This window comes from Vipera ursinii (assembly GCF_947247035.1).
Source record: "Vipera ursinii genome assembly, chromosome: Z".
NCBI classification, from domain to species: Eukaryota; Metazoa; Chordata; class Lepidosauria; order Squamata; family Viperidae; genus Vipera; species Vipera ursinii.
Genome location: NC_139517.1, coordinates 24,734,786 through 24,758,490, shown reverse-complemented (window position 1 = coordinate 24,758,490; position 23,705 = coordinate 24,734,786). Strand labels below are relative to the sequence as shown.

Sequence of the window (23,705 nt, the reverse complement as noted above, 5' to 3'; positions counted from 1 at the left end):
AGAAGCAAGACAAGAAGATAAACAATTGAGTGAAGGGGCAATGTCATTGCCTCTTGAGGAGATGCAGCAGGCTGAGATTATGGAGCAGAGTTTGGCATTAAAGGAGGACCCGAAAGAACAGAGGATGACTAGGGCTGCATACAAGTGCAAAAACAGAAGCTTGTATCTGGTCCAACTACGCAAGATGTGGCTGTTTCAGAGCCTGTGGGAGGAGCATGTCTGAAGAGAGCAACAGGTGATCTTCAGGCTATGTTCCAAAGGCTCCTGTTCACCAAAGATGGTGAAGTTCCTGACATGGAATGTTAATGGCTTAAATTCACCACAGAAAAGAAAGAAAGTATTTTATTATTTGAAACAACATAAAAATGACATTGTTTGCTTACAAGAGACACATATTGCATTAAAAGACCAAAAGTATCTCACTAATTCCCGATTGGGAGCATATTTTGCATCTTTTGCTCTGGACAAGAAGGCTGGAATGGTCATTTATTTAAGAAAAGATTTGTTGGCTAGATTAATTGCATCGGACAAACAAGGGAGATATGTTTGTATTGAATTAATGCTACAAGGAAAGAAAGCTCTTCTTGTTGTATTATATGCTCCAAATCAACAACAGCAAAAAATCTTTAAACTTTTATATCAGAGACTAATTGAATTGGATTACAAATCTATTATTATGATGGGGGATTGGAATGGAGTTTTGGACCCATCTGAAGAAAAGAAGGGATCCTTCAAAAACTTTTCTAATTCAAAATTGCCTAAAGCTTTTTTTTTTATTTGAAGGAGGATCTGGAATTAAGAGACGTATGGTGGGAAAGGAATATGAAAGACAGAGATTTTACTTTTTTTTCGGATAGACATAAATCTTTCTCTAGGATTGACTTTATTTTAATTACTACTGATCTTTTCTCTAGGGTTAAGAACGTTAAGATTTTTCCTAAAACATTGTCAGATCACAGTCCTGTTTGGTTGGAGTTTTTTTGCTGAAGATGGTAGTAGAAGATCCTGGAGACTGAATGAAAATTTATTTACAAATGAGGCGTTCTTGCAGAAATGTAGAGAACATGTGAAAGAATTTTTTGTTATGAATATGCATAAAGGTACATCGATGGGAATGTTTTGGGATGCCAGTAAAGCTTATATTAGAGGGGTCTTGATTTATATGAATAATGCTTATAGGCGTAAGCAAATGCAAAAACGTATAGATCTTGAGGAAGAGATTAAATCTAAAGAGAAAGGTTTTATTTTGAATCCATTGGATGATAATTTAAGGATTTCGATACATTTATTGAAAGAACAATTTAGTATGCTATTGGCTGACCAAGTAGCAACTAATTTGCGTTATGCTAGACATAGCACTTTTTGTAATGCTAATAAGCCTGGTGGGTGGTTGGCTTACCAATTAAGGAAAAAACAGATATCACGTACTATAGATGGAATAGAATATAATGGAAAAGAAGTCTATCAACAAAAGCTGATTAAGAGGAGTTTTTTAGATTTTTATTCGAAATGATATTCTAGAGAAAATATACAAGCTTTAGATATAGATAAGTATTTACAGGAAGCTCATTTTCTGAGACTTTCAAAAGAACAATAACTTGAGATGAATCACCTAATAACATCAGAGGAAATTTCTTTAGCTATTAAACAGTTGAAAGTGGGCAAGGCCCCAGGAACAGATGGATTAACAGCAATTTATTATAAAAGGTTGTTGGTTGAAATGATTGAAACTTTAAAGATCTTGTTTAATGAAATTCAGACTGGAGGAGCAGTTCCTCCATCTTGGAGGACAGCTTTTGTATCATTGATTCCAAAGGAGGATCAAGACCTTACTCAACCTAAAAATTATAGACCTATATCGCTTTTGAATACAGATTATAAGATTTTTGCTAAAGTTTTGGCTAATAGATTAATGCAGGTTTTGAAACAATTGATTCATAGTGATCAATCGGGATTCATATCAGGAAGGTATATGAAATATAATGTAAGACAAATTGTAAATTTGCTTGAATATTTGGATAAGAACAACCAATTCCCTGCAGCATTGATATTTTTGGATGCAGAGAAAGCTTTTGATCAATTGAATTGTCAATTCTTATTGAGAGTTGTTGAGGAGATGAATTTTGGAGAAGGATTTCTACATTCTATTAAAGCTATATACCAACAACAAACTGCACAAATTATAATTAATGGGGGACTAACAGAGACGTTTAAAATTGAAAAAGGTACAAGACAGGGATGCCCCCTATCACCATTATTGTTTGTTCTAACTTTAGAGATTTTATTAATTAAAATTCGAGAGTCCTCTATGATAAAGGGAATTAAAATAAAACAGAATGATTATAGATTGAGAGCTTTTGCTGATGACTTGGTTGTGATAGTATCTCAACCGTTACAGTCGGTTATAGATTTGATGGAAATTATAACTCAGTATGGTAAGGTTTCTAGGTTCAAGGTGAATAGTAATAAGACTAAGATATTATCTAAGAACTTATCTATGAGTGAAAGGGTCCCCATCTAGTTTAATTCTCTATATGAGGCCCCTTCTCTAGAACAGTTTGCCTGAAGTACATTTAGGCTCACTTTCATGGCCTTCTGGAAGCTAATGAAACACATGGCTCTTCCATATCCTCTGAGGATTGATCTTTGTTCATTTGTTTGAATGTACAAGGCCACCCCACTTGCAAAAAACTACTCTATATAAGTGATGCCACTTCTTAAGTATTGTATCTTTGTATCTTTATTTTATATCTTTATTTTAGCATTTTGTATCTTTATTTTAGCATTTGTTTTTCATAAATTGTGTATTGTCCAGTTCCAGGTGATCGCACATTTTCAGATAAAATACATACAATAAAATAATCTATTTTGGAATACTCTGAAAAGAAAAAGATGACACACCATAGAAAGAGATATAGAAAAAAAAATTGTATGGAGTAGTTGTGTTTTTTAAAAAGAAGAGGGAGTCAAGCTATTCTCCAAAGCACCTGAAAGCAGGACAAGAAGCAACGGATGGAAACTAGTCAAGGAGAGAAGCAACCTAGAACTAAGGAGAAACTTCCTGACAGTTAGAACAATTAACCAGTGGAACAACCTGCCTCCAGAGGTGGTGAATGCTCCAACACTGGAGGTTTTAAAGAAGAGACTGGACAGCCATTTGCCTGAAATGGTATAAGGTTTCCTGCCTGAGCAGGGGGTTGGACTAGATGACCTCCAAGGTCCCTTCAAACATTATTATTATTGTTATTGTTATTGTCAACACAACACAATGAGTTTATGAATCCAAGAAACAACTCTCCTTGAATAAATATTTTAAAGAAACTTCTGTGCATTTATAAGATCCCATTTGCAGATAAAATGGGATTCAAGCAAAATTGAGCCAATGCTGATGTTCTGATCTAAGGTGTCAAAATGGACCACCTTATTTCATCTGAATTAGAGTTTAGGCATGGACTAAATTTGTGAAATGGCTGTTGAGAGTCTCAAAATGGTACCTTATATTAAAAATATTTTGAAATAGAAAGCTAAACCAACTCAGCCCACATTGATGCTTTATTCAGCAGTATTGACATGGCAAATTCAGTTTTCTAGACAGGGCTAGAATTAGTCCTAATTTTAGTCATGAATTAGAAAGTTTAGGAAAAGAAAAGGACTTTTCTTCCTTTTAAAAATATGTGATGCAAAGGAGAAAGTCTTCCACGATCCCGTATTCCCACTGCCAACTGATAACATTCTCTCATTTGTCACATAAGTAATAAAATCAGATCCCCTCATAATAATAAAATTGTCATGTAAACCATGAATTTCAGAGTAATAAATTGACTTTATTTTATTTTGAAACACATTTTCTTTAGAACATCTCTCAACACCTCTTTCATCTGCTCATTTCTTAGACTGAAGATGAAAGGGTTCAGGAAAGGTGTCAGGATGCCAGAGAAAATGGCCAAAGCTTTGTTTAGACTCATACTGTCACTCTGAGATGGTCTTACATAAACAAAAATGGAGATTCCATAGCCCATGGAGACAACGGTGAAATGTGATGCACAAGTACCAAAGGCCTTCTTCCTGCCCTCTGCAGATGGAATCTTGACAATGGTGCTAATTATGTAGATATAAGATGTAGCAGTGAATGAGAGAGAGCCAAGCAGTAGAATCAAGGATGTCAGGAAGTCCACCACCTCAATCATAGTTATATCCTGACAGGCAAGATGCAATAACGGTGCACTGTCACAGAAAAAGTGATTAATAATGTTGTTACAGTACGTTAGCCTGGCTTTTAATAGAGTAGACGAGAACACTGAGAAAAAGCCACCAACCCAAGATCCAATCACTATCTTAACACAAACTTTCCCAGTCACAAGGATGGGATATCTAAGGGGATAGCAGATGGCCATGTAGCGGTCAAAGGACATCGCAGCAAAAAGAATGAACTCTGTAGAACCCATGAAAAAATAGAAATATGATTGAGTGCAGCAGCCAACAACGGAAATAGTTTTTCTTTCAGACAGAAGATTGGCCAGCATTTTAGGCATCACAGATGTCGTCATGAATATCTCAATGGCAGATAGATTGCTGAGGAAAAAATACATCGGGGTTTGAAGACGATGATCAGTGCAAATCAATGCAATTATGAGTGCATTCCCAAGCATTGTCACTAGATAAATAAGGAGGAAAACCATAAAGAGGATGATTTCCAAACTTGGTTCAAAGTTAAATCCAAGCAAAAAGATTTCTCTGACAATGGTCACATTCTGAACTTCCATGGCACAGTTTCTGAAGGAAAAAAAGAATAAACATTTTAAAACAGTCCACCATGAAAGTATACAGAAAGTCTGTCAGGATGCCAGAGAAAATAGTATTTATTTTTATGCTCATACTGTCACTATTAATTAGTCACAGTGAATCCATCACAATGTGAAATGTGATAAAGATGGATTCTGTGTAGGAGAGGGCATCCAATTAGTAAATGCTCAGTTGCATCCACTCTACCCCAAATAGGGTCTAGAGGCTCATAAAGGGAGCTTATTAGAAAAAAAAAAATCTTGGGACTGACAACTATATACATTGGATGGTTGAGTAATGTATTCCTTCCATCTACTTTGATTTTCATTCCTGCAAAATTGGATGGGTTTTCAATTATTTAATCTCATCCCATATTTAGCAAGGGTCAGACCAACAGAGACTTTGCAGCTAACAACAACAACAAGACCAACAGAAATTAGTAACATTTATAGCTATAGAAATTTGATTTAAAAAAGGTTAAGAATATAGAACTGCTAAGAAAAATGTACATTTTGTCTTACCTGAAATACAGAAAGTTGGGTCAATGTATAGCACGACAAATTCTTTTGTTCATAAACTCTATGCTGTCATCTTTCCCTGAGGATGTTTCTTTTCTAAAGAACTTTAACTCTAGGGTAAATCAACTAAGGAAAAGTAAACAATATATCTTAATTACAATATGTACCACAAATAAGACTAAACAGTGTTGTTGTTTTTTAAGGTCAGTGAATAAGCAAGAAATGGAAATAAGAAAATAAATGCCACAATGACATACATAATTGTCAACTTTTGAGGAAAGACAGTGATCTATTATGCTGCTAATTTATTCCAAAGCTGATCTTAGAGAGTAGAATATGGAATCAAAGGCTGCCTTTAGGTCTATGAAGGCAACATAAAAGGCACCATCTGCGATAAAATCATATTTCTAATACACTGTTTATTATACAGGCCTATATCATTTTAAAGAAATGACTGTCCAGTTTTTTCTTAAAAGCCTCCAATGATGGAGCACCCACAACGTCCAAAGGCAAACTATTCCACTATTTAATGATTCTCACTGTTAGGAAATTTATCCTTAGTTTTAGGTTGCTTCTCTCCTTATTTAGTTTCTACCCATTGTTTCTTGCCTTCTAGTGCTATGAAAAATAGGTTGACAATCCCCCCCTCTTCTTTGTGGCAGCCCTCCAAATACTGAAACACTGTTAATGTTAAATTAATGATTTCTTTTATTCAATGGACCAAAGACCTGATCAAATTTGTGACTAATGATTATATTGCCTAGTAACATAGACTTTTTATAAATAAACACAGTGAAATTTTAAATATTAAAAAAGGTAGTTGTATAAACCTGTTAAAATATATTTGTACTTGAATAATATTTGTATTAGACAATCATATGTATAATTGTAACTGTTCATTGTTATAATGAGATAATATATTGTTTTCTTCCTCTTTGTTGTATTTCATTCATTTTTTTGCTGTTTTCCCCTTTATTCTTCTGTTTGGAAATGCAGTGTATCTCTATCTATTATGATTGTGATTATGATTTTTATTTTTTGTTATTGATTAAAAATCAGTGATTTAGTTTTTTAAGAAGATGTCTGTGCATGTTTTTTTTTAAAGGAGGAGAAGGACTTCCTTAATAAAAATAGCCCTGCTGGATGAACTTGAAGTCAAATTTACTGTGACATCTTTCTTTATTCAGTGTTACTGAGGAAGCTCATAAGAATGGATTGGAGTACAATAATCTTTTCCATTCTTACTCCCTGAATTTGATATTTAATTTGCCCTGCTTATCAACTAAACCAGTGTGTTTCATCACTATTGTAACATACATGACCGTTACCCAAAAAAGAACCAATTCCTCCATCTATATTTCATTATATTTGACTTTACAGAGCTATATTAAGTTTTCTTTACCAACCTCTTACTTTAATTTACAAATGATATAATTACATACAGAGATCCTTTGCAAAGTTCATTTCAGTTATTATCCAATGGTTAGTTGATTTTTTTAAAATCTTAACTACAAAAAAAAAACAAAAAAATGTGATTTCTCTCTGCTATGATAACTAAACATTCCCATTCTGCAGTTCCGAAAAACTTATTCCATTTACAGGCCCATCTTATAGGTCGGTGTTCACATTAACATGTTTGGATTGTTATTATTTTTATTTGCCCCTATCTCAAATACATGACCTTGACTTTGACATTACAGAGCTATATTGAGTTTTCTTTACCTACCTCTTACTTTAATTTAAAAATGATATAATTACATACAGAGATCCTTTGCAAAGTTCATTTCAGTTATTATCCAATGGTTAGTTGATTTTTTAAAAATCTTTACTACAAAAAAAAAACAAAAAAATGTGATTTCATTTGATTATGACAAAAGTCTTTCTGTAATAAGTTTATTTGGCAATTCCAAATATCTATATTGGATTCTGGAGTAATACATTTCCACTTTTTGAGTTTATGTATGTATTATATATTCTATCTATATGGCACCCATCATATGACAATTTTGAGAGGTGTATAAAATGAAAGCAAGCATTGAAGTAATTCACATAATAAATCTCTCTGCTACGATAACTAAACATTCCCATTCTGCAGTTCCGAAAAACTTATTCCATTTACAGGCCCATCTTATAGGTCGGTGTTCACATTAACATGTTTGGATTGTTATTATTTTTATTTGCCCCTATCTCAAATACATGACCTTGAGAATTTCACAACACTGCTGTTCCCTGAATGGTATTGTTGGGTAGATACAATATTATTTTTTGCCAAGAACATTCCTGTATTGGCTCAGACTTTGAAACTAAGGCAGCAGAAGATGTGCTTCTGAAATGTCCTATTTACCACTTTTGAAGAGCAGAACTAATCTCCCTGTAACTACAAACTATTCAGACCATTCTCAGATGGCAATTATTCACTTTTTATCAAGAAATGTTTTTGATGTCATTGCTTCACTTAGTGTATTTAGTGCATGCATGAATAGGGTTTTTTTTAGATGCTTTGTAATATTTTTTTAACATATGCATGATTGATCTATGAACATATACTTTAATAAACTAAGTTAAATCTCTGACATCACAAATGATTCCAACATTATAAAAGTATATTAAAACAACATGCTTTAACTTTCTGGCTCAAACACCTGAGAAAACAGCTGGGGATTTGTTGTCTTCCAAGAGAATAACAGTTCCTGTAAAACTATTTTTCCCAAATATTTAATTCCCTTCCATACCTAAATAATAATAAACCTTTATTGTCAAAGTACAACATGTGTACATTGAGATTAGCTGAGCCTCCCGCTGTGCTCTCTCCCCCCAACACACAGTGACAACAAACCCTCCATCCCACCACACTATGTGAACCAACTGCACCACACACCGGCCTCCCAAGTCAATTCTGCATAAGATTATGTCCCATTCAAAAGCCTTAATTCACCTTAAACCTTAATTCAAAAGAATTAAGCCAAGAGAAGTTTAATAATTAACATTTCAGCTGTAGAATTTAAGGAATGGAGAGAATAGCAAACTTCTAAAAAAATTAATGCACACTTAGTCTTACCTGATGTACAGTCAACAAGAGCTTCCATAGAGGGATGCAATATTGTATGGCAAATTATTTTGTTGATAAATTTTATGTGTTCATTCTTCCATAGGGAGCTTTGGTTTCCAAAGAATAAACAGGAGTAAAAATGTTAAGAACATGCTTTCATTAATTTTATTCACAATAAAAGAAGACAGTGTTCAGTTTAATAAACAATGAAATAAATAGTCATGTACATAAATGTATATAATATCCACATTTATTGATTATATATTGATTATTTGATTACTGATTATTTATAGTACCAATTCAATGCAATGTAAGATTTTTAAGAAATGAATGAAAGTTGAATGGGAAAATCTATAGGATGAAAAAGAAATGGGAAAAGGTGACATAAAGCCACAAACAAAATATCTGAGGGGAGGAATGCAGTTAGCAGGAAATATGAAAATTAGAAACTTCTACAGCAGTTAATCTACTCTTTCTTTGCCTTCATGCATACCCTGTAACTATCTTGATAGACTTTACCTATTCTTTTGAATCTTAAATCTAGGTCTGTAGGTCCTTAATGTACTGTTCTTACTGGTCTCTTGGAATAATGGAGCCCAGATTTTGCCTACATTTCAGGTTGTGTGCATTTTTCATGCAGATATTTCTGCCGCAAGTGTGATCTAGACTTAAAGTATATGGAGAACCCACAGTTTCCTTATGGATTGCCTTTTTTTGGGGGGGAGTCCTCTTCTTCTTTGAAAAGTGACTCTAGAGAATGGCTGTGTAAGGAGTGTGGTAAGTCCTCTGGGGACTTCATTATGGAGTGTCTTAGAATTCAGTTCTTCCCTCTATTCTTTCTTCTAAATCACTTAACATTTATATGAAATTGCTGGGAGAGTCTATCCACTAGTTCAGAGTAAAGTATCATTAGTATGATTATGGTACCAAATTCTTCTTTTCTACCCTCAGCCCATTTGGGATGTAATGGAAGTCATGTGTATGAAGGCTATCAATATTTCTATGGGGAAAAGCAAGCTCAGATTCAACCTGCCCTTTTCAGATCTGGCACATCAGGCACACACACAAATGAAAACAGTGTGTGCCTGATGTGTCACTTTATTGTTAGTTGAGCAATTATTTCAGTGGCAGGTACACATGCAGATGCACAGCCGGTCTTAAGCAGTCCCAAATCCCTTAGAATATCTTTAGGCAAAGTCTCAATAAACAAACTGCTAGCAGCAGGCAGAAAACATTGTAAGGGGATAGTCCAGTGTTCAGTGTTGGTAAGTCATAGAACATAGAATAACAGAGTTGGAAGAAAGGTCATCTAGTCCAACTGCCTGTATGAGGAGGAGAGTCTATCAGCCAGTCCGGATGAAAAGCACAGAATTTCTGTGAGCATATATTCATGGTGTAATAGCCAGAGCTTTTTGGTGAACAGAGTGGTTGTTCCCAATGAAGGAAGCTAGATTAGCAATTGTTCCTAAATAGAACCCAAGCTGGTGAAGACAATCAAAGCTGGGAATGCCCCTGAAGTGCAAGAAGATGTGTTGAGCATATTTCTTTGCTCTTAAGTGCACATGACATAATTTGGGTCTGGGTAGTCTTTCCAATTCCAATTCCATATGCTCTAAGAATTGAGGCAATTACTCCTGGTGATTGCCAGGGGGATCAACCTCAGTTAATTGAGTGGTTGGAATTCCCTCAGACTGAGACTGAACTAGATCTCCTGGAGCAGGTTCTTGTCTCAGACTCTTCTGTCTGTTATGGGTCATAACTCTACCCATACAAGACAGAACCAATTGAGAGATTGGTTCCAGAATTGTGCCATCTTTTATTCTTGATAGGATTGTGCTCCTTCTGGACTCATGTTATCCACTGAAAGACAAGCAGAAGCTCTGATCAGGAGATTCTTTTTTTTCTCAGCTAATGTGCCAGTCGCAACTGCATTTGGAACATAATGCACTAAAGATGTCAAGAATTAGGGAAGAGTGGACTTCCGGTAGCGCTGCCGCACCAAATGGCGGTGTTTCTGAAGCCGCCTGATCTTGGGAAGTGTTAGAGTGCCCGGAGGCAGTGAAAATCAGCTGTCCCGTGCCGCCGAAGTCTCTCCCTTGGGAGAAGAGGGAGAGGCGAGCCTGTTTGGGTAGAGGTAGAGCTCCTCTGTGATTGCCCCAACGAGCCTGGGGGCTAACGGAGTGAGTTCCCTCGGAGCCCAGGCTTTCTCCGCTCCCAGGACGCTTTCACTCCACAAAGGAGTGTAACAAGACGCAACAACTACATCTGCTGCTTAGATGGGATTGTGAGTATTTTTTTTTCTTTGAGAAGCAGGCAGAGCAAAGCAGGAGGATTTGAATTTTCAAGTTGGATTTTAACTTTAACTCAGATTCATTATCTTCTTCAAGTTTTAAGCTGACTGAAATGGAGTAAAAATGGTGCTGTAACGTTTCTTTCTTGTGTGAATTGACTGTTTTGGAAAATTGTTATATTTTGCAATATAGTAAGAGATACAATTTGCAACTGATTCCATCCAGTACCAGACTTTGTATATTTGAAAGTTTGTTCTTTTTTTATTGAAGGATAAGGAACTTTTTTTTCTCCTTTCTCCTTTCTTTTTTTTTCTTTTTGAACTTTGATTCTGCTGGGTGAAAGAGGAAATTGAAACTTAAGAGATGGCTGCGAAGCATGGGGGAGGCCCTACAATGTCTAAAAGTGTTATTTCTTCACCTTTACCACAAGCCGCAGGGCAGACTTCGACGAAACCTACAGTACAACCACCTTTCCCCAACCTCCTGCATTTACATTGGCAGACATTCAGCAAGTTGTGATGCAGTCAACACAAGTTATAACACAAGTATTACAGCAAGAAATAAAGGAAACAATCAAATGAGGGAGGATATAGTGCTTGCACTCCAGAGCTTGGCTGCACATATCGAACGCCTGGATGTTCGTGTGGATTCAGTTATGGAGTATGTGGAGAATCTGGAAAATAAAATTATCAGTACTGAACAGAAAATAGACAGAGTAGAGGTTAAAGTTGATAGAACAGAAGATGAACTTACCATATCACAATATAAACATATGGAGTTTGCATTGCGCATCAGAGGCCTTAAATAGAAACCTAAAGAAGATTTGGAATGGGAAGTGGCACAAGCAGTGGCTCCTGTCTTGAAATGTGAACCTAAAGAATTACTTAAAGAAATGGATAAGACATTTAGGGTTAATTCCTGGATTGCTAGGCAAAAAAAAAATTACCTAGAGATGTAGTGATTTACTTTTCCAGGAGATCAACCAGAAATTCTATTATTCAGGCTTTCTATTGGGAAAGATTTCAAATTGCAGGCCAAGATATTATAATTTTAAAGGAGATACCTCCAAAAATTCTTAGAAAAAGGAAAGATTTTGCTTTTCTGTCTGATGAGCTTAAGAAGCGACAAATTCAGTTTAGATTGGAAATACCCAATGGAATTGTGGTGAATTATGCAGGGATGAGGTACAGGTTGGACACAATTTTTAAAGCAAAGGATTTTTATCCTAAGGTCCTTAAAGCAGGCTCACCACCGTCTCCTCGAGTTAAAAGAACAGAAGCAAGACAAGAAGATAAACAATTGAGTGAAGGGGCAATGTCATTGCCTCTTGAGGAGATGCAGCAGGCTGAGATTATGGAGCAAAGTTTGGCATTAAAGGAGGACCTGAAAGAACAGAGGATGACTAGGGCTGCATACAAGCGCAAAAACAGAAGCTTGTATCTGGTCCAACTACGCAAGATGTGGCTGTTTCAGAGCCTGTGGGAGGAGCATGTCTGAAGAGAGCAACAGGTGATCTTCAGGCTATGTTCCAAAGGCTCCTGTTCACCAAAGATGGTGAAGTTCCTGACATGGAATGTTAATGGCTTAAATTCACCACAGAAAAGAAAGAAAGTATTTTATTATTTGAAACAACATAAAAATGACATTGTTTGCTTACAAGAGACACATATTGCATTAAAAGACCAAAAGTATCTCGCTAATTCCCGATTGAGAACACATTTTGCATATTTTGCTCTGGACAAGAAGGCTGGAATGGTCATTTATTTAAGAAAAGATTTTTTGGCTAGATTAATTGCATCGGACAAACAAGGGAGATATGTTTGTATTGAATTAATGCTACAAGGAAAGAAAGCTCTTCTTGTTGGATTATATGCTCCAAATCAACAACAGCAAAAAATCTTTAAACTTTTATATCAGAGACTAATTGAATTGGATTACAAATCTATTATTATGATGGGGGATTGGAATGGACTTTTGGACCCATCTGAAGAAAAGAAGGGATCCTTCAAAAACTTTTCTAATTCAAAATTGCCTAAAGCTTTTTTTTTTTTAATTTGAAGGAGGATCTGGAATTAAGAGACATATGGCGGGAAAGGAATATGAAAGACAGAGATTTTACTTTTTTTTCGGATAGACATAAATCTTTCTCTAGGATTGACTTTATTTTAATTACTACTGATCTTTTCTCTAGGGTTAAGAACGTTAAGATTTTTCCTAAGACATTGTCAGATCACAGTCCTGTTTGGTTGGAGTTTTTTTGCTGAAGATGGTAGTAGAAGATCCTGGAGACTGAATGAAAATTTATTTACAAATGAGGCGTTCTTGCAGAAATGTAGAGAACATGTGAAAGAATTTTTTGTTATGAATATGCATAAAGGTACATCGATGGGAATGGTTTGGGATGCCAGTAAAGCTTATATTAGAGGGGTCTTGATTTATATGAATAATGCTTATAGGCGTAAGCAAATGCAAAAACGTATAGATCTTGAGGAAGAGATTAAATCTAAAGAGAAAGGTTTTATTTTGAATCCATTGGATGATAATTTAAGGATTTCGATACATTTATTGAAAGAACAATTTAGTATGCTATTGGCTGACCAAGTAGCAACTAATTTGCGTTATGCTAGACATAGCACTTTTTGTAATGCTAATAAGCCTGGTGGGTGGTTGGCTTACCAATTAAGGAAAAAACAGAAATCACGTACTATAGATGGAATAGAATATAATGGAAAAGAAGTCTATCAACAAAAGCTGATTAAGAGGAGTTTTTTAGATTTTTATTCGAAATTATATTCTAGAGAAAATATACAAGTTTTAGATATAGATAAGTATTTACAGGAAGCTCATTTTCTGAGACTTTCAAAAGAACAATAACTTGAGATGAATCGCCTAATAACATCAGAGGAAATTTCTTTAGCTATTAAACAGTTGAAAGTGGGCAAGGCCCCAGGAACAGATGGATTAACAGCAATTTATTATAAAAGGTTGTTGGTTGAAATGATTGAAACTTTAAGGATCTTGTTTAATGAAATTCAGACTGGAGGAGCAGTTCCTCCATCTTGGAGGACAGCTTTTGTATCATTGATTCCAAAGGAGGATCAAGACCTTACTCAACCTAAAAATTATAGACCTATATCGCTTTTGAATACAGATTATAAGATTTTTGCTAAAGTATTGGCTAATAGATTAATGCAGGTTTTGAAACAATTGATTCATAGTGATCAATCGGGATTCATATCAGGAAGGTATATGAATATAATGTAAGACAAATTGTAAATTTGCTTGAATATTTGGATAAGAACAACCAATTCCCTGCAGCATTGATATTTTTGGATGCAGAGAAAGCTTTTGATCAATTGAATTGTCAATTCTTATTGAGAGTTGTTGAGGAGATGAATTTTGGAGAAGGATTTCTACATTCTATTAAAGCTATATACCAACAACCAACTGCACAAATTATAATTAATGGGGGGCTAACAGAGACGTTTAAAATTGAAAAAGGTACAAGACAGGGATGCCCCCTATCACCATTATTGTTTGTTCTAACTTTAGAGATTTTATTAATTAAAATTCGAGAGTCCTCTATGATAAAGGGAATTAAAATAAAACAGAATGATTATAGATTGAGAGCTTTTGCTGATGACTTGGTTGTGATAGTATCTCAACCGTTACAGTCGGTTATAGATTTGATGGAAATTATAACTCAGTATGGTAAGGTTTCTAGGTTCAAGGTGAATAGTAATAAGACTAAGATATTATCTAAGAACTTATCTACGAGTGAAAGGGATATGTTATCTAAATTAACAGGTTTTGAAATAGTGAAAAAGGTTAAATATTTAGGAGTATATATATATAATTGAGATTTCTATACCGCCCTTCTCCCTAAGGGACTCAGGGCGGTTCACAGGGCATATATAAATAACAGTACAAAAATTAAAAGAAAATTAAACCAATGCCCAATTAAAATACAAGAATGATAAAATAATAAAAACCTATAAAAAACCCATATACCCCTATCAGGCCAGACCCGCTAATTCAAATAAATGGGTCTTCAACCTGCGACAGAAGGATCGAAGGTCCGATGCCGTCCGGAGCTCAACCGGCAGTTGGTTCCATAATGCCGGAGCACCCACAGAGAAGGCCCTCCCCCTGGGGGCCACCAGTCAACATTCCTTGACCGGAGGCACCCTGAGGAGGCCCTCTCTGTGGGCACGCACAGGGCGGAGGGGAGTTGATGCCGGCAGCAGGTGGTCCTCGAGGTATCACGGACCCATGCCATGTAGGGACTTAAAGATCATAACCAAGACCTTGAACCTTACCCGGAAGACAACTGGTAACCAATGCAGCTCGCGGAGCAAAGGTGTAACATGGGAGTACCGGGAAACTCCCAAGACAACTCTCGCGGCTGCATTCTGTACCAGTTGGAGCCTCCGAGTAGTCTTCAAGGGAAGCCCCATGTAGAGAGCATTACAATAGTCTAGGTGAGAGGTCACGAGCGCATGAGTGACCATACACAAGGCATCCCGGTCCAGATAGGGCCGCAACTGGCGCACCAGGCGAACCTGGGCAAAAGCCCCCCTAGTCACGGCCACTATATGATCATCCAGAGTGAGTCGTGAATCTAGGAGGACTCCCAAGTTGCGAGCCCTATCCACAGGGGGTAAAAGCTCACCCCCCATAGAAAGCGATGGAACATTTTGAATGTCCCGGGATGCCGGAATGTACAGCCACTCAGTCTTGTCAGGGTTGAGTTGAAGTCTGTTCCTCCCCATGCAGACCCGAACCGCCTCCAGGCAACGGGACATCACAGCGAGGGCATCACTGGGGTGGTTTGGGGTCGAAATGAAAAGTTGGGTATCATCGGCATATTGATGATACCCAACTCCAAAACCACGAATGATCTCACCCAGTGGTTTCATGTAGATGTTGAACACGAGAGGTGAGAGGACCGGTCCCTGAGGAACTCCACAAGCGAGAGTCCTAGGGGTCGACCTCTGCCCCCCTGCCAACACCGACTGCGAGCGTCCCAGGAGATAGGAGGAGAACCACTGAAAAACTGTGCCTCCCACTCCCAATCCCCTGAGACGCTGCAGCAGGATACCATGGTTGATGGTATCGAAAGCCGCCGAGAGGTCTAATAGGACTAGGACAGAGGAATATCCCCTATCCCCAGCCCTCCAGAGATCATTCACCAGAGCGACCAATGCCGTCTCCGTGCTGTACCCGGGCCAGAAACTTGATTGGTAAGGGTCCAGATAATCCGCTTCATCCAGGACCAGAGGGAGCTGATGCGCCACCACACTCTCAACAACCTTCGCAAGAAAGCGAAGGTTGGAGACTGGACGAAAGTTGTTCAATACAGCTGGGTCCAAGGCAGGCTTCTTGAGGAGAGGTCTCACCACCGCCTCCTTCAAGATGGTGGAGAAATAACCCTCACTCAAAGAAGCAGATATAACCTCCTGGAGCCAGCCTCGTGTCCTCTCCCTAACTGCATAAACCAGCCAAGAAGGGCACGGATCCAATAAACGTGGTGGAACTCAGCCTCCCCATAATCCTGTCCACTTCATCAGGGGTCACAGAATCAAACTCCTCCCAGATAACATTGACAGGACCGCCCTTCAAATGTAAAATTGTATAAGAATAATTATGAAACACTATGGTTGAAGGTACAAAGGGATTTAAATAATTGGAAAAAAATACAATTATCTTTATTGGGAAGAATTGCATTTGTTAAAATGAATGTTCTGCCAAAGTTTCTCTTTTTGTTTCAAATGATACCTATATTGAAAAAGGATGCCAACCTTGATCAATGGCAGAAGGGTATTAATAAATTTATTTGGGCGGGGAAAAAACCAAGAGTTAAATTTAAGATTTTACAAGATGCTAGGGAAAGAGGGGGACTTAAGGCGCCGAATTTGAAATTGTATTATGATGCGGTTGCCTTGCCGTGGGTTAGTGATTGGCTTAATTTAACTAATAAGAGAATACTTCATCTTGAGGGTTGGGATTTGGTATATGGATGGCATGCATATTTGCTTTACGATAAGAAGGTGGACAGGGCTTTTAAATCCCATATTCTTAGAAGTGCTTTATTGCGTGTCTGGAAAAATATTATTATAAGTTAAATTATAAAATACCGATTTGGGGAATTCTTGGACACGCGATAGAGGGCGTATCTATGGGAGTGAGTTTGGATATGGTTTCTTATAAGGAATTACTTAGACTGCAAGGGAATGATTGGCAACTTAAATCATTAGATGAGTTAAGACAAGAAAACATAAGTTACTCTTGGTTTTAATATACTCAATTGAAAGCTAGGTGGGAATTGGATCAGAAGGTTGGCATCACAATTACAGATGAAAATTTAGTAAAACAAATTAGAGATTTAAATTGTGCACATATAAAGAGGATATATAATGTTTTAATCGAACTGGACTCAGAAATGGAATTAGTTAAAGATTGTATGATAAAGTGGGCACAAAATATTCAGGAACAAATTTCGCTGGATACTTGGGAGGTAATTTGGGTTAGAAATGTTAAATTTACTCAGGCTCAAAATTTAAGAGAAAATTTTTATAAAATGTTTTATAGATGGCATCTGGATCCCAAAAAGTTGTCTAACATGTATCCTAACTTACAGTCTAAATGCTGGAGATGTGGTAGTTTAGAAGCCACCTATTTTCATATGTGGTGGACTTGCAGAAATATAAAAGCTTTTTGGGTTAAAATTTGGTGGAACATTCAAAAGATTTTTAAGAGAAAGATAAAGTTCTCTCCGCAATTGTTTCTATTGGGTATTGTTGTAGATTGTGATGTTAAAGAAACCAATTTGATGTTGAATTTGATAACAGCAGCACGGTTACTGGTGGGACAATACTGGAAGAAAGATATTTTGCCTACAAAAGAAGAAGGGATGTTTAAAGTTTTGAATCTTGCAGAAATGTCTAAGATTTCTGCTTATTTGAAGGATCATTCACAAGAAAGATATATTTCAGTTTGGAGGAGATGGATATATTATATTCAGAATAAATATGGGACTAAAAAGTTCCATTTAGCTTATGAGTAGATTTTAGAGGGATATTGTTATTAATTTTAGTGTTAGTATTTTGTATGTATATGTTAAAGCACATTATGAATTTGGTTAATTTTATATTATGGACAATCTTTAGCTAGAATATGATTATTTTAACTATGCCCTGTATTTAGCTCTGGGAAATGGGGGAGGAAGTGGGGTGGTTTGGGGTGGGTGGGATTTTGGGATGTATTGTAAAATCTTGTTTTTGTAAAACTCTTTAATAAAAAAAATTAGGGAAGAGTGGTTGAGTGAGGGTCCCCATCTAGTTTAATTCTCTATATGAGGCCCCTTCTCTAGAACAGTTTGCCTGAAGTACATTTAGGCTCACTTTCATGGCCTTCTGGAAGCTAATGAAACACATGGCTCTTCCATATCCTCTGAGGATTGATCTTTGTTCATTTGTTTGAATGTACAAGGCCACCCCACTTGCAAAAAACTACTCTATATAAGTGATGCTACTTCTTAAGTATTGTATCTTTGTATCTTTATTTTATATCTTTATTTTAGCATTTTGTATCTTTATTTTAGCATTTGTTTTTCATAAATTGTGTATTGTCCAGTTCCAGGTGATCGCACATTTTCAGATAAAATACATACAATAAAATAATCTATTTTGGAATACTCTGAAAAGAAAAAGATGACACACCATAGAAAGAGATATAGAAAAAAAATGTATGGAGTAGTTGTGTTTTTTAAAAAGCACATATTAGGGAAATGATCATACAAAACATGGAGATTTAATGTAAAGGGACCTAAAAAGGGGAATGCATGCATAAACTGGGAAACTGTCCTATATGTACACAAATTACTAGTCTACAAGGACAGATTATTCATCTAGGGTCTGTAATCTGCGCTCTTCAGGCAGAAAATAGGTGTTCAGTTCAGCCCTCCTACTCTACTGAGCCTCCACGCTATCAGCCCCCTCTACCACAAAGATCCTGCAGGAGAAGGGCAGTGTGGACAACTGTGGGATCTGGCAGGGTGAGAGCTGTGAACCATAAACCCAAAGCTTTAGCTGTGTCCCTGCATAACAGATACAGTGCCCTTGCTGACCTTAACAGGGACATTAAGGAAACAGATCAAGGTAATTGTGATAACTCAAATAAGCAGGAGACCATGGTCCAAGATGAACTTGTTTCTGACAGGGAGAAGTGTGAATCAGTCATGCAAGAAAAGAAAGGTACCCCAAAAGAGAAGCCACCTTCTGGTTGGTGACTCAGTTATAAGGGATGTTAATTTAGGAAAGGATACAGAGATTTCAAAAGAGGTCAGGTGTCTTCCAGGTAATACTGCCAGTAGGGACAAGAAGCGTATTTTTAAAATAGTCAACAATGCCAGCAAAGACTGTGATGTGGATGCCATTGTACATCTTGGCACTAACGATCTGTCCCAAAATGATGTACTCTCTATGCAGAATGATTTCCAGAGCTTGGGGCAGGAACTCAGCAGAACAGGCTGTAGGATCACTTTTTCAGAGGTCTTACCAGTGTATAAGGAGCAAAATGGAAAAGGCCAGCATATAGCAGAATTTGATATGTGGCTAAAGGAGTGGTGTAAAGGAGAAGTCTTTGGTTATATTAGTCACGATGTCTGTAGCTGGTCCAATAAAAAAATGTACAAAAGAGATGGTCTGCATCCATCCAAGAAAGGGACTGAGTTACTTGGCAATAAATTCACAGCTTTTCTGAAGGAAATTTTAAACTAAACAATGGGGACAGTGAGTTAATTGATACAGAACATCACTGTCCTTGGCAATCTAAGAAAATAGGGGAACTTAGGCACCACACAAGTTATGTAGCAAGTAAACACAGGGTCAGTCATAAAGGACTCAAATGTCTGTACACCAATGCGCAGAGTATGAACAGTAAGCAGGGTGAATGAGGGCGGATATGATATTGTTGCCATTACAGAAACATGGTGGGACGAAACCCACAAATGGAACACACAGCTAGAGGGATTTAAATTATTTAAAAGAAATAGACTAAACAAAAGAGGAGGTGGAGTTGCTCCATATATAAGAAATAACTTTATCTCTACAGAAATAGAGCACAACAATGATGAAAACTGTAAACTTGAGTGTGTTTGGGTTAATATAAAAGAGGAAAAAATGACATTGCCATAGGTGTATACTATAGGCCGCCCAACCAAACAGAGGAAATAGATGAACTTTTTGCTAGTCAGTTAACTAAGGTATGTAGGAAGCGCATCACAATAGTAATGGGGGACTTTAATTACCCTGATATCAACTGGGAGACAAATTCTGCACCAAGTGGAAGATCTAACAGATTCCTGACAAACCTAGCAGACAACTTTCTCTCCCAAAAAGTAGAGAAGGGAACTAGGGGATTATCCATATTGGATTTAATTCTCACTAACAGAGATGAAATGGTAGAAAGTGTCAAAGCCACAGGAACCTTGGGGGGAAGTGATCATGCAATATTGGAGTTCAACATAATGGAAGCACAAACAATAGAATACAGCCAAACTAGAATCTTGGACTTTAAAAGAGCTAATTTCAATAAACTTAGAGAGACCTTGGGAAGAATTCCATGGATGAGAATCCTAAAAGGGAAAACAACTCAAGAAGCTTGGGAAATTTTGAAAAGTGAGACGAGTTCAAATCACCAGGACCAGATGGATTACACCCCAAGGTTCTCAAGGAACTGGCAGACGTGATCTCAGAAACACTGAACTATATTTTTCAAAGATCCTGGAGCACTGGGGAACTACCAGAGGACTGAAAGAGAGCTGAGGTAGTTCCCATCTTCACAAAAGGGAAAAAAATAGATCCAGGAAACTACAGACCTATCAGCCTGACCTCAATACCTGGGAAGATTCTGGAAAAGATAATCAAACAACAAATCAGTGAACACCTTGATGCGAACAAAGTTATCACTAAAAGCCAACATGGGTTTGTCAAAAACAGATCGTGCCAGACAAACCTTATTACATTCTTTGACCAAGTGATAAAACTAGTGGACCAGAGTAATGCTGTAGATATAATTTACTTGGATTTCAGTAAGGCATTTGATAAAGTAGATCACAAGCTACTACTTGATAAGATAGAAAAATGTGGGTTAGATGGCATCACCACCAGATTGATTCGTAGCTGGCTGACAGGCTGTACTCAGCATGTGGTCCTCAATGGAACTGCATCTACATGGAAGGTAGTGTGTAGTGGGGTGTCCCAGGGCTCTGTTCTGGGCCCAGTGTTCTTCAACATCTTCATCAACGATTTGGATGAGGGGATAGATGGGGAACTCATCAAATTTGCAGATGACACCAAGCTGGCAGGAATAGCCAATACTCCAGAAGATAGGCTTAAGATACAGGAGGATCTGGACAGACTGGAACACTGGGCACTATCTAACAAAATGAAATTCAATGGTGAAAAAAGTAAGGTTCTGCATTTAGGCAGGAAAAATCAAATGCACAGGTATAGTATAGGTGGTACCTTGCTCGATAGTAGTAACTATGAGAGTGATCTCGGAGTCCTAGTGGAAAATCACTTAAATATAAGCCAGCAGTGTGCTGCAGCTGCCAAAAAAGCCAACACAGTGCTAGGCTGCATTAACAGAGGGATAGAATCAAGATCAAGTGAAGTACTAATACCACTTTACAATGCCTTGGTAAGGCCACCCCTGGAATACTGCATCCAGTTTTGGTTACCACGGTTGCTGGAATTGGGTATGTGTAGTTTAATGAAGAGAAGGGTGAGGACTAAGGAGAAATTTCCTGATAGAACAATTAATCAGTGGAATAACCTGCCTCCAGAAGTGGTGAATGCTCCAATACTGGAAGTTTTTAAGAAGAGACTGGACAGCCATTTGTCTGAAATGGTATAGGGTTTCCTGCCTTAGCAGGGGGTTGGACTAGATGACCTCCAAGGTCCCTTCCAACATCATCATCATCATCATCATCATCATCATCATTATTATTATTATTATTATTATTATTATTATTATTATTATTTCAATTTTTTTAATATTTCATAGTGGAGCCTAACTAATACAGTATGAATGCACTAGAAAGACTTTAGAGATTTACCTCTGGCATGTCTGGATATGCCCAAAGCATTCAATTTCTTTGTTTATATTAAGAACATAGCAACATTCATTTTCAAATGTCAAAGCAAATGTGACACATAAGTTCAGATACGTTTAGTGTTTTTTTTTAATTGTGAAAAATGAAGAATAATTATAAATATCACATAAGACTACCAAAACTACATGTGAACAAGGTCATCAAAGAAATCCATATATAGCAGAATCATATACAGGCTATACAGTTCTGAAGAAGACTCTCATTATATTAGAACACTTATTTATAGAGTTGCATTAATACAATTCTAATACAGAACTGAACTCCTTGCAGATTTTCATCTAACACATTTCATTGCCTTAAATGGATTACACTCTTTCAGAAACAATATTGGGATGTTTCTTTTAGCCTTTAAATATATACATAACTATGCACATGCTATCAGTAAACTGCATTTAAACAAACTCTTTAAAAATGTCCCATTATCTCCAGGCAATGAGTTTGCACAGGCCCTGCTTGATATCCGTATTCTTCATGCTATATATCACTGGATTCATGCATGGTGGCACCACACAGTAGGCTATAGCAGCCACTAAATCCATCTGGGATGGAGTCCTGTTGATTGGCCGTAAGTAAGCAAAGATGCCAAAGAAAAAGAACATGGAAACCACAACAAGGTGAGGCAAACAGGTAGACAAGGCCTTCTGCCTACCTTGTACAGAGAGAATTCTTACTGTGGCTTTGAAGATCTGTCCATAAGAATTAACAATGAAAACAAAACAGGCAAAATATAAGGAGCCAGTGAGAACAATAGCCCCAATTTCAATGAGATACATATCAGAATACGAGAGCCTGAGCAGTTGTGGGATTTCACAAAAGAACTGGTTGATCACATTGGAGCAAAAGGTGCTTGCAAATGTGGCACCAGTGTGCAATGTTTGCTGTTAGAATGCCAACCATCCATGCACAGCTTGCCATTTGGATACATCTGTGTGTGTCCATTAAAGTTTCATATTGAAGTGGATGACAAATAGCAACATAACGATCATAGGCCATAACTGTCAGTAGAAGGAATTCAGATGCTGCAAAGAGAACCAAGGAGAACATTTGGGCAGCACAGTGAGAATAGAGGATTATCCTTGTTCTCATTAAGGAATTGGCTATGGCTTTGGGGATGGTGACTGTGATATATCCCAGGTCAATAATTGATAGATTTAGGATAAAAAATACATTGGGGTATGAAGATGAATATTGAGAATTACTATGATCATGATAAGTAGATTCCCCATCACACCTGAAATATAAATTAGAAAAAATACCAAAGCATAGAAATTCTGCCACTCTGGAACATCAAAGAAACCAACCAATACAAAATATGTTACCATGCTTTCATTGGACATTATTTAGGCAAAAGGATATATTGTGATTTTTAGAAAGCAAGTGAAAAGAAAATTGCTACTAAGTTTTACAGAAAAAAATATCTTCAGAAAAGAAAGTTTGCAGTAAAATATTATCATAATATAGTCCAAAGACGTTCAGGTGTATTTTTCTGTTTATTCCAAGATATAAAGTACAGATGTAACTTTAGTACATAGATTTAACTATAGTGGTAAGCTGTAGTAGATGGATTTAACAAGCATAACATAATGTCAGACAGTTTGTTAAGTTCATCTATTACATTTTTTAAAAAAAAGATTCTTATGAAAAATAAATATTTTATTTACAATATATGATCCCTATTTTTCCTTTGTTCATCAAAACTAATATAATCATAAATATCTTAATCATTAATTTGACTAACTACAAGTCCAGAATCTTAATATAATCAAATCCTGCTACCCCTGAAAAATCTTTATAATTATGACTGGAAATTCATATTTGTAATTTTTGAGCTCTATATTCTAGTTTTTATTTGTTGTCCATAGATTTCAATATTTTAGTTTGGCACT

At 36.7% G+C, this 23,705-nt stretch overlaps 1 protein-coding gene and 1 pseudogene across 2 annotated transcripts; both read right to left on the bottom strand.

The window, feature by feature from the left end:
* Positions 1–3,824: 3,824 nt before the first annotated feature.
* Positions 3,825–4,763, bottom strand: LOC310650094 (olfactory receptor 6M1-like; the record flags this gene model as incomplete). The annotated part of the gene is made up of 1 exon (XM_083378928.1): positions 3,825–4,763. The coding sequence occupies one exon, from the start codon at positions 4,761–4,763 to the stop codon at positions 3,825–3,827; it is 939 nt and encodes a 312-aa protein (XP_083235054.1).
* Positions 4,764–22,238: 17,475 nt separating this feature from the next.
* Positions 22,239–23,045, bottom strand: LOC310649228 (olfactory receptor 14A16-like; annotated as a pseudogene). The gene has a single exon. The product of its transcript is annotated as an olfactory receptor 14A16-like (transcript).
* Between the last annotated feature and the right edge of the window lie 660 nt (positions 23,046–23,705).